Source organism: Catharus ustulatus, chromosome Z (genome assembly GCF_009819885.2).
Source record: "Catharus ustulatus isolate bCatUst1 chromosome Z, bCatUst1.pri.v2, whole genome shotgun sequence".
Classification (NCBI taxonomy): Eukaryota; Metazoa; Chordata; class Aves; order Passeriformes; family Turdidae; genus Catharus; species Catharus ustulatus.
The window spans coordinates 38,503,841-38,516,510 of NC_046262.2; the positions used below are offsets into that span (position 1 = coordinate 38,503,841).

At 41.0% G+C, this 12,670-nt stretch overlaps 1 protein-coding gene across 3 annotated transcripts in view; it reads left to right on the forward strand.

The window, feature by feature from the left end:
• NTRK2 (neurotrophic receptor tyrosine kinase 2) overlaps window positions 1-12,670 on the forward strand; it is a 203,304-nt gene that overhangs the window by 108,958 nt on the left and 81,676 nt on the right. For all 3 annotated transcript variants that reach the window (XM_033085343.2, XM_033085353.2, XM_033085344.2), the window contains one exon: window positions 8,187-8,375. In XM_033085343.2, coding sequence (XP_032941234.1) covers window positions 8,187-8,375 — 189 coding nt within the window. The remainder of the gene's footprint in view (window positions 1-8,186; window positions 8,376-12,670) is intronic.

Below are 12,670 nucleotides of genomic sequence, written 5' to 3' on the forward strand. Positions count from 1 at the left end.
GTCTGTTTTCATTTGACCAATAATGAGAGGCCATAAATTCCCCATTCCTCATAATAGAGCACATCATCTGAGCTGCAGATACTGCAAATGTGTCCAGGAAGCAGTGGATAGCTATACATCCTATACAGCTGGATATGTGCATTCTATACCTGAGGAGGGCTATGAGTCCCAAAGAGCTCCATGGTTTGACAGCTGGTGCCCTAGGCTGTCCTAAGGAGTCCTCCCTTGCAGAAACATTTGCTCTAGTCTGGTGTGTGAGGGAATGCAGGAATACATGCAGACAGGAGTATAGCGGAGGTTGTGAGGAGAAAGGCAGCTGAAAGGAACTGACTGGGATTCTTTCAGTCACACACCGGAATAAAATCCAAGCAAACAAATATGCAGCTGTGGCTCTTAGGATTCAAAGCCAGAACAAAAAGCCCTGATGAAATATTGAGTGCCTAAAATCTGTGCCTAGTCATGTCAATGGAAATTACCCAGATCGTGTGTTTGTTCCTCTGTAGAGGAGCTAGGCATTTGAAATAAGTTTTCCTGCGAGATGAAACATGGGTTTTAGGGAAGAGGTGTCTTGGACACCTAGGCAACACTGCAAATTTGGTACTGTAAAGCTAAATAACTTACCTGTTATTTTATTAGGCTCAAAGGTATGCATTACATCAATTATTCCATGTAGGAATGAAGCTAATCCAACAATGTCTATCATTTGCTCTGTAAGGAAGTGCTGTATACAGTGAAAACCAAATAATTTTGGCTTCTTGTGAAGCTGTAACAAATGAGAAAAACTAAATATTGACTTTTTTCACATGAAAACAAAGGCAAAATACCTTTTATCCTTGATCACCCAAACAAAACAATTCACCATTGAATTGGTCTTGTTTAATTAGGATTTTCAAACTGATTTCTCCACTTTGTTATTAGTTGTAAATGAACAGATTCCTAGGGATTGTTTCTTGAGTTTTCCACTTTCCTTTGAGAGACTTTCAAGAAGCCTACTTACTTTTGTTATTCAGCGAATATTAGAAGTGCATGCTGGTGGGGAACAGAGGTATTTGTCTGCTGAATGTGAGGATGTTCTCCAACTCTCTGTTTGGCTTCTCCTGACTTCCTGGGAGCATCAGCAGGGATGGGAACTGATCTTCTTGGGCTGTGTCAAAAGGTTTTTCTCATCTCATATGTCAAGAAGCAACAGAGTACAAGCTTAAACAAGCACTGGTGGGTGTAAATCAGTTAAACAGATTGATGATACCTGTCAGAAGATGTGATATTGTTTATCCTCCAAACACTAAAGCCTGGCAAGTCTCAGCTTGTGAGTCACAGACTTAATGTGTAACAGTGTGGTTTTTGGCTCAGTGTACTGTTCCAGGATAGAAGGACATGCACTCTTTGATCTGTGAAGAGCAATATGCTTTAGCAGGATGGACCCAGGTATAATGCTTTTTAAGGTGATTTTGGGTTTTTTTCCCCTCCACAAAGAAAGGAGGACTAACCCGCTAATACTCACTTTGCGACTGCATGTGACAGTGACTGTAGAGATGACTACACAAAGGCTAAGACTAATGGCTGTTGTCTGGGTACCTGGCAGGGATGGGGATATGAGACAGGAAAGGTCAACTGGGAGGTGGGTGTAGGCAAGATGTGCTATTGCTCCTCACAGCTGAACTGCTGAAAAAAAATGGGAGTGCCTGCTTTGAGCTTTCCTTCATTACAAGCATTGTCAACTGCAAAGCACAAACCACAGTTTTAAGTCCACTCTAGATTTGCAGAACAATCTGACTTTGAACAGCCCCACAAGCAAAGCAAGACTAAACTTGTTTCTCTTTGGAAGCATATTTGATCTTCTTTTGGTCGTTTGGTTGGTTGGTTTAGATTTGGGTTTTTTTTTCTTGGTCCTATTTACACCTTTTAATTCAGTTCTCTATGTGCAACATACTGCATTTTAAGATACCAATAATATAAAATACTGTTTTCTATACTTGTATTTTTTTCTATTGTGCTGGCTTTCTTATCCAGTTTGACAGAATTGCATGAACATGATTTTGGTGCCAGTTTCTGAACTTGGGAATACAAAGGAATATTTGAGTAAAACTAACACCTTAGTCAGAAAAAGAGTGCACCAAGCTGTAATTGATTACTTGTCTTCCAGAGTCTGTAAAAGATAAGATCACAATTTTTAGAGTTAAACTGAAAAGGTGTTTCTTCTGCTGACAAAGTTGGCTGTTGTTGTGATAACAGGAAAAATTGAATCTCTGCTCTTGCTGAAACATAATACTTTCATTTCCATCATGCAGAACATACAGAATCTACAGCAAACATGGGAATCTTGGAGGACAAGAAATCTTGTGTAATTGCTTTTCAGAACAATGTACAGTAATTTCACGAATACAAGCCGCACCAATTTGACCAAAATTTTGGTGGAAACCCGGAAGTGCGGCCAATATTCCGGGGCGGCTAATACATTAACAAAATTCTAAAAGCTGCCAACACGGAAGTGAGAGCCCGCGGCAGCCCCAAGCCAAGCTGGAGCCCGGCCGGCCCCGGCAGAGGTGGGAAAGCCTGGCAGAGGCGGGGCCAGCAGTGTGGGGGGCGGGCGGCAGAGCCTGAGCCAGCAGGGCGGGGCAGGGGGGGCGGCAGAGCCCGGGCCAGCAGGGCGGGGGAGCCCGGGAGAACTGGGGCTAGCAGTGCAGGGGAGCATGGCAGAAGCAGGAAGGCCGACGGGTGGGGCTGCCTGGCAGCGGGGGAAGCCCAGCAGAATCGGGGCCAGCAGCGTGGGGGAGCCCGGCGGTGCGGGGGCCTGCAGTGCCGGCCAGGGCGAGGAAACGCGGCAGCGGTGCAGACGGGAGAGGGGGGCCAGGGAGCCCGGCGGCGGCGGCAGCACCACCCGGCCAGCCCCACCGAGCCGTGGCGCTGAGCTGGGCCACCCAGCCCCGTCGGCAACCATAAGCGGGCCGAGCCTTCCTGGCCCCGCCCCGAGCCAGTAAAGCCCGCTATGCCGCGATCCTGTTACTAATTGGCCAATTTGTGAAAGCTGCGCACGGATTCTCACAACGAACGAAAGTGCGGCTAATATTCGGGGTGCGGCTTATCTATTGACAAAGACAGCAACATTGTCGAGGCACCGGAAGTGCGGCTTATAATCCGTGCGGCTTGTATTCGTGAAACTACTGTATTTAAGTAGTGAAAAAATATACCCCTCCCAAAAGGAAAAAGGGAGAAGATTCAGTATGGCCTTGGAATTTAGCAGTGGTGCTGACTGATGTGACGTACCTTCACTGTTGGGCTTTTAACTTAATAGTGTGTTGTTACCAAGTCTTGGCACAGACTGGTCCTTGTTCCCAGGGGAACTAAGAGCTAATGCTAGTGCAAGGCCCATTGATAAACCATCCTACAAATCAACATATTTTTTCATCGAGGGAATGATATATATTAAGGCATCACAGCAAAAAATCATCTCTATAAATGCTGCTTTCTCACAGTTGACTAAGTAGATACATCCTTGGAAATACACAACTTCAACCACAAAGCTAAAATCAGGGCGGGGTTTCTGGTATTTTATTACCCCTGTTGTCTTCCAGTGTGCCTGAGCCATTAATAGTGACTTCAGGGATAATTGGAGTGACATGTGTTGCACAGAAACATGTTGCGCAAATTCAGCTCCTACAAACAGCAGTGTAGACATGTCTCGGTAGCATGCATGTTAAAACTGCATTAACTCTGGTGGTGATCAGTGATTCTGATAGAATATAGTCACAGAACGGCTAGGGTTGGAAGGGACCTTAAAGGTCACCCAGTTCCAACCCTCCATTACCATGGGCAAGGACACCTTTGAAAAGACCAGGTTGCTCAGAACTTCATCCAGCCTGGCCTTGAACATTTCCAGGGTTGGGGCATCCACAGCTTCTCTGGGCAACTGTGCCAGTGCCTCGCCACACTCACAGTAAAGAATTTCTTCCTAATATCTAATTTAATCCTACTGTCTTTCAGTTTGAAGCCATACTCTCTTGTCCTGTCACTGCATGCTCTTGTAAATAGTTTTGCTCCATCTTTCCTATAGGCTCCCTTCAGATACTGAAAGGATGTAAATTCACCCTGAAGCCTTGTCTTTTGCACGCCACACAATTCCAATTTTCTTATCTTTTCTGTCATGAAAGGCTGAATATAATAATCATGAATTTCCTTCACCAAAAACAACAGCATGCCTTGAAAATAATAGAATTAAATTCTATTTCTTATTCTGGCAACACAAAGGTAGACTGCAGGGCAGACACACACAGTCCAAGAGACAGCACAGTTCTCCTTTTGGATGTGCAGTAAGTAAAGTTTGCTGTTTCTGCCCGTCCCCATATTATGTGTTGAGGATAATTCCCCATCCAGCTGTTAGATGCACTTTGGCTTTATTATAGCTCATCAGTTTCAAATAGAATTGGTTTTCTTACATGTCACAACTTTTTTAGAGAGCTGCTGGGTTTTTTTATACACAAAAAGGAATTTGCTTGAGCCTAGGTGATGTGGAATGGACAAGTCTTTAGTTTAATATCAAATAGAAGAGAAATTCATCTTCGTGGTTAAGAGCCCACACCTTCCCCAAAGCAGGCTACAGATTCTTGTTTGGCTTCAACTTGTCTCAAGAAAAACTGCCTAAAAACGAAATCAAGAGAAGATTCTGGTCAGCACACTGAAAGGTGGAAAAGTCTCTGGAGTCTTCTTAAAAGTTTAAGCCAACTGTGAATCTACTCTTGGCAATATTTAATGACTACTGATAACCCATGATTTTCACTCCAAGCTATTACAATTTGTCTAAAATTTTCAGGTTTCAGGTGTAAAACATAGAGCAGATTTTATGAAAACCAGAGGCAGTAGTAGGTGACTGAGTGTAATTACCATACTTGTTCCACCTTTGACAAGTAATTCAGTGACTGCATTTCATGTCGATGAAACTACACTCCAAGGTGCTTCAAGAAATTATCCTTCATTTTGAGCTCAGAGCCCATTCAGAACAGGGCAGCTCTCATTTCTTGTCATCACAGATGATAGTCTCATCTTGCATCCTAGAAATGGTTTTACATTACTTGAATGTCATAGCCAGGTGCGAGGCTGGCTGATCTGTAGCTGTAATGTGGCTTAGTGCACTCAAACAATTAAATGTAACTTTCTGATGAATAGGTAATCTAACAAATAAAAAAGTGTGGAAAAGGTTAATGTGAAAAGTTTGCTCACATTGATAAAAAGGTCAGGAAAGGGGAAGTTTGAAAGGATAAGAGCTCAGCTGCCTTTGATACACAAAAAAATCCCTCTGATGGGTTCTAATTTTCTTAATTAGAGAAGAAATAGACAGGAAATAGGACTTTTGAATGCAAACAACTATCCACAAAACCATTGCAGGAGATATTTACTTGCTAATAAAAGGGATCACAGAGTGACAGAGCAACAAGGTTCCTAGGGTTGAATTTCTCTTAAACTGTTTTGTACTGCCAGGAATTGACCTGAAAGTCACCTTATTTTCCAGGATTTCCTCACCTCCACCAGAGAGCTGCATATACTTGCAACCTGCTTCATGCCACACAGAAGACTAGCTTTTACCAGTTAACCTAATTGAGTAGATTTACAGAACAGTGGTCTGCTTTTCCCCTGCAGCACTTTGAAGTTTGTACTGGTTGAAAATAGTAGTTCACCGTACAAAATTGCATCTTGAAGTACTGCAGAAATTATTCAATGAATAGACTGAGTTCCTAGTCATTATTCCACTTTAATGTCTAGAAATGTGTAATGGTTACCTTTCCATCACTGCATGTGTGGTGGAAGCAAACAATGACAAAAGGGCCTCTTACTGTGCAAAAGAAAACAGTAGGACTGAAAAGGACTTATAGACATGCATCTATTAAGTTACAGAGCCAAGAGAATTTCCCTGTTTGCTGTGAGAGGAGGGATTTGATCCTCATACTAAAGTATATTAGTGTAAAAGTATTTTGTTTTCCCGAGAAAGTATCAATCAGTCTGCTTTTTTTTTTTGAGCAGTAAGTTGAGATTCAGAAAAGTTAGAGGTGTAAGGATAGTATCTGTCAAAAACTGGATGCAGTTTTAAATGTGTTGCACTCTTTGTGTTTATGCAAACAACTCTCATGCATCTGAAAAACACGTTTTGACTTCACATAAATATTGGCTGTGCCATCTGAGTGGTCCATTCCTACAATTTGTTAGGCTCTGCCCTTATTACAGAAATATTCACCGATGATTTTTGTCCTGGAATCTTTCCCAGTTGAGTCAATCATGTGGGGATCTGGGTGTTCAGTAATGACAAAACCAGCCTTGGTATGAGTGTTTCACTTGATAAATGGCAGAGATCTAGGCTTTACTTGCATTTGTCAACAGTAACTTTCCTGGGAAGTGCCAGGTATTTGAAAAATTACTTCTAGTGTTTCAGGCTAGGGGGTAAGTACTTTTTCAAATTATGAGAACACTTCCCTCATGCACCATTAAACCAACTGGGGAGAAAGAAAAGCATAACAGGAGTGTGAATATGCTTGTGTCTCAAAATATAGGGTTGAATAGCCACATGCCAGAATATTTAAGTTTTATTACTGTGAGCCATGCTGTGTAATGATGAAGTAATTTTGTTAACAATACAGTGAGCCACAGAAGAGTATGAATTTTTGCTGTGCTTGGGACTATTCTTTTTCTTTTCTGGATCTTCACCTGTGTATCTGCTGCAGTGGGTACTGCCTATGTTCTCTCGTGTCCTCAGTAATGTGCGTGCAGAACCTGCTGATGGTCCCCACTCTTGATCTCTCCTCTGCAGTCCCTATCTGTCCTGCAGACACACAGATGCCATCTATGTGGTGGGTTACTCAGCTCTGTCTTTCCTCTGCAATGTTCCTTCTTCCAGTCAAAAAGTCAGTCTGCGAGCCCAAAGTGTTGCAATTGCGTGACTTGGAGTAAACACAGCTTTTTATTGTCCTCAAGGTCTTCTCTTCTGTCCCCTTCTTTGGTGGGACATTTGCTCAAGCTGTTGTTGCTGCCCTAAGGCTAAATGCTGTTGGCTGAATGTAGTTGGCTAAAGATGCAATTTCAAAATAGGCACTTCTAGAGGGTGTTTTTTTCCATCTGTTTCTATCATCTTTTGATTATTACAATTAAAAGATGTAAATGTCATCCCTACAACCTTATTTAGTGCGGATGGAGAATGAAGTGAAATACATGTGATCTCTGCTGTTTCTTCAGTCAGGAGATTAGGCAAAATGTCTTTGCTGCTAAACTGTGCTTCTGGTTTTCTATGAATACTGAATGTAAACTGGAAGAAGTAATGTGGAATTTAAGTGACAGGGTTAGATGTCAAGAGTTCAAATGTCATCTGTGGTGATTTGCTGTTAGTTCAAAGGCTCTTGCATCTGCAGAAGTGGGGCACTGTGCTAAGCAGGGTATTTTTTGAAAATCCATTTACAGGGTTTTATCTCTGTGGCACTTTCATTAAAAATACAAAGCATGGACTGAAAACAACACAAAAACTATAACTGAATTACAGCTCACAACAGACCTATTTCTGGAAGGTGACTAGATTCAGATATGGACTGGGGATCCAGTAGCATGTGCTCCTGGACAGGATGAGCCTCTCTGCAGGCACTCCAGGTTTTACTCCTCTACTCCTCCTTTACTCCTCTACTCTTCTCCGCATCTTCTCTGCACCTCTGTCCCCTGGATTTTGGCCCTGAACCATGGTTCTTTCAGAAATTACCAGCTTCCCACATGAGGATGGGCCCTTTTGCTCTGTGTCTTTTGTCTTCTTGTAATGCCTGGATTTGTGCTGTTACTTCAAGTAGGACATAAATTAAAAAAGCTAATATGTGTATTCCATAGCTTATTTCTGAGAATGCCAAAATGACTTCAAGTTTTGAGATCTTTCACAGTGACAGACTATGCTGAACCCTTACATTTACTCTAGGTGATGTATCAGTATAAAAACTTGTTTCAATTCTAGTTCCTTAAGGGAAAAAACTCACTGTTCTCCATCAGGACCCAGAGATATAAAATGTTTGAGGTAAGGTCAACAAGGCACACAAAGAGAGCTGTTGACTATAGGAATGGACAACTGGCAAAAATAAAAAATAAAAAAATAAATAAAAAGGATTAATTACTCCTCTGAGGGAAGAGTACCATACACTGGGTTACAAGAAAATCTTTGTTTCTAACTCTAGGTCCTTCCTCAGTCATCAGCAATGACGACGATTCAGCCAGTCCCCTCCACCACATCTCAAATGGCAGTAACACTCCGTCTTCTTCTGAGGGGGGACCTGATGCAGTCATCATTGGGATGACAAAGATTCCTGTCATTGAAAATCCACAGTATTTTGGAATTACCAACAGTCAGCTCAAGCCAGATACCTGTAAGTACAAACAACTCTATGTGTTTCAATCATTCATTTTACATGTGCAAGTGTTGTGGCTCCTTAACAGAATTAGCATAACAAAATACTCTTAATTCCTGGGATGGAATGGTGGGGTTAAAAAGTGTGCTATTTACTAAAGGTACATGGGATGAACCGCTTTACCTCTGTCTAAGGCAAATTCGGCCTTTGTGACAAGGCAATGAATTGAGCAGTGTTTTGCTCAAAGCCCGATCCATTTTTCTTCAAAGTCACTCTTAGCCTTTCCATTGATTTCAGTGGTCTTTGGCCAGTCCTGCATAATGAATGTATTCTCGGGAAAAAACAAATCTTGGATCAGAAGCAAAAGTCAGTATTGTTACATATGCACTATTTTTAAATCAATGTTATCAACATCACCAGATCATGTCATCAGATCATATTAACATAACCTAACTTTCAAATCTGAGTATTTGTAAAGCTGTAAAAATTGCAAGGGTTTAAACCTCAATTCATGTAATTTCCTTGTGCAATTCAATCTCCACAGACAGAATTTGTTTTGAATGTTTAAAAGTAGAGCAGAAGGTTGTATGACAGGCAATACACGTCACATACAAATTCTTCCGTGTTCAGTTAGTAGCAAGAGGAATGTGAAAAAATATGAAGCGCCAAACATACTGAAATATGAAGAGTTTAAAAAGAGTATCACTTACTTTAGATGCTACTTTTCAAATATAGTAATAGTTTCAGATTTGAACACGTGAAATGCTGGGGTTTGAACCAAGGATTAGCATTAATGTACATAACTGAAAAAATACCTGAAGGATATTGTAATTAGTAGTAACTGCACTGCTTACTATTTCTCATCAGGATGCTAAGTTCTCTAAGTGTTTCAGAGAAGGTTATTCTGAAGTGTCACTGGAAGTCTCAATTGTTTCACTAGGAAGTTACTCTAGAGATTTTCAGTATGATTAGTGAGCACTGGGCTTGTAACTAAGGGACCCTACAACACAACAACAATGTCTTCATCTGACCCTGGAAGATATCACTTTCTAGCACAAACTGTAGTATAGAGGCTTACTGTCACGGTTGTAAGCCTTTGCCTCCAACTTTACAAAGCTTAAATCCTGTAACAGAAATCCTTTTTGATCTGTGCATGATGGCATGCATGCATGACATGAATGCAAAACTTCTAACACTGCAAACAAAGACTGATGCTGAACTACCCACTTATCTTGTGAATATTAATCCTTATTTAGATCCAGATCATTGCACTAAGCACAGTCCAGGAGGGTTGTCCTGCAACTAAAGATCTTTTTCTGCCTTTTTATTGTGCATCCCTGATGTTCACTGTTACTGTAGTTTTTTTGTGTGGCACTGTTTTGTGGCTAGAAGTGCTGTATTTCCACTTCTACAAACAGACAATCAATCTGAATATTCTGACCCAGCATATGCAGTGGGATCACATGGAAATCACTGAATTAGTGATACTCGATCAGCATGAGAAAAATGTTATACAAATGCATTCTAATTAGAACATTAATTCTTCTGAAAAATAGAAGCTGTTAAAGAATTGTAAATGGGAAACATCCCCAGTAGTGCTCCCTATTGTTATATAAAAGTCTCTGCTTTTAAATGTGAGGCTACTGTACCTCTGTTCCCAGCTGCACTTTTTATTTCTTTTAATAAACATCAGTTACTGTAGAGTTTTAACTTCAGCATTGAAGTTGAAACAACATACATGCTGTTCTGGGGAAAACCACAAACTGCACTAAAATACAGAATTGTCTCACATTTAGTAAACTGCACATTAAGTACAGACCTATTAAATCATGGCTGACTTGTGTTAACTAAAAATACGTAAGTCTGTATTTGGTTTTGTGTGCTGCAAAGAAACCCACATGGTGTCAGGGAAATTAATCACAGTACGTGAAGTTCAGTTGGTATATAAATGTTTGTAGGATATGATTCAGGACTTTGCTCTGGTTCTCTGAGGAGGTTTGAGGGGCTGATGCTCTGCATTCTGCCACATTGCCACTGTGGCACCAATCTTTGGGTTTTGAAGTGGAGGGGTGGTGGTTGTGGTGATGGCTTTGCTTTAGCAGAGAGAATCAGGGAAATTATGGCAGTGTATATTATGGCAGTGTAGATTTCTTCTACCACACTGAGCATCTATGCAATAAAAAAATGTAAAAAGTGTAATTGAAATTGTGTGGACAAAAAGGGGCTTCCCAGATATAATTTCACAAATGCTCTTTTTCCTTCTTCATTTGTTTATTATTACAAAGCTGTGCTTGTCCTTTCTTAACCTGCCAACCTCCTCCTGATGTGTATATCTGGTATTTATAAATCTCTAACATATGTAGCTGTTGTGCTTTGTTCCTGTATAGAATAATGCCAGCCCTAGATGCCATCTGGTTTCTCATCTCCAGCAAGAGAGTTAACAATTATGTTTATTTCCTATCTGATCTAAGTTCCATGGTTCACCAGCATTAAACCCAACAGTCACTGACAGTCATGCTGGCAAAAGTACTTCTGTATTTAGCATATGTTGGTCTGTGAAAGGAGGTGAGACATCCAGCTAGGTGAAACTACACAGACTGTATAGCAGTTTTCACAGTAATGAAGGAATATTTTTGCTATTAGTAGCAAGTGGAATTTCTTTTTTATTACCTAATTAGGCTGTATTTTGACTTATCTATAGAAAATCATTTCTGAATACATGCATCAAGCTTCATTGCAAAGAATTAGAAGTGCATGTTTTAAAAAGAAAATTAAAAAGTTCATTACAATCAGTGTCATTTGAAATTCCATCACTGTATCTTGTAATTTGTTCCTTTCACTAAATATATAGTAACTAAATCCAAAGAGTGCAGACTTCTAGAGTTTGTCTCAGGCTAAAAGCAACAGCACTTTCCTCCTCTTAAGATACAGCCTTCAGGGTGGGAAACACAAACTGGTAAAGACCAAAGGCCTGTCAGCTTCAGTGGGCAGGTTCCAGTCATCGCTCAGAAGGGCTGCGTGTCTGTCATTTCAGCACAACACTTGCCTCTATCTTTAACTGATGTAACAGTGGAAGATTATATCTTCCAGTTGGGATTGGCTGATATTTGCTGTTTAACATTTCATCAGCTTGTTCAGCATATGTCTGTCTGACATGCTATCCCAGAGCTCCTGGCTTTTCCTTTCCATGCCATGGTCTGTTGGTTGCTACTGGCTGGTGAGTTCATCTGCCGCTCCAACATTTTGATAATTTTCACCTTGAATGATACAGCACAGATATGTTTCAGACGCCAACCAGACCTCTTGGTTCCTTTTTGTATGAAAGCAGAAGGTATTTCTCATATGTCAGCTCTTGCCAGATAGTGAAAATCCTGTTTCAGATGGGTAAGAGAGAGGCCAGAAGCCTGGACATGCCGCAGTGCTCTTTGCAGTTAAGGTATCATGAACCAAGTGCTTTGTTAGTGTCCACCTGCAAACCACTTGCCTGAGAATTACCAACAAGTTTCAGTTGTTGCTGTTGAAAACTGAGGCATAACTTTATAGAGAAGTAACATCACCAAGTCCATAAACCTTGTGTGGATGGCAAATCTTGCAAGATTTTTGTCCCCTGAAATCCACTGCACGATGTAACATCTTGGGGACATAGATCTTAAGCTTTACTATATGGTAAGTTTCACTAATCCTATGAGCTGTCACAGATCTTAAGATATTTGATTAATGTTTAATTAAGACTACAGTATTTCAAAAATTAGTCCTCTACACCTCTGCACAGAAATTGTAGTTGCTGAAGTTTTCAGCCAAGCCTACCAGACTTGTTAAAAGAGGACAGAAGAAACAAATCCATTTTCTGAAGGAACAACTATGGACTTTCTTCACCACTTAACTTGCAACCCAGCACTTGGAATGTATCAGCGTATGGGTACTGGGTTTCTGTGATCAATGGTGGAAATGCAGCCCACAAATAACATGGCTGTGTTGGTAGAAATGTGAAAAGCCAAACCTGAGCAGAGGTCACAAAATGTCAGTGGAAATGCCCAGGCATTGGATAAGAAATTTATTGCAGATGGCTTTGGGATTTTGAGAATCAAATTGTTCTCTGAGCCTTACCCCAGTAACTCCCACCCCTGCCCCACAAAGTTGTTTGGGTGCTACTGAAAGGAAAGTTAGAGCTTTGTCCTTTAATGGAGAGGTTCACAAGCTTGGGGTTTCAGGACCCCCATAGTGGAGAAATAGCTGCACTGACATCAGTTTGCTCTTCCCAGCTAATCTGTACTTGCAACTCACTCAATTTTGTCAATTTCATTGATTTTAGT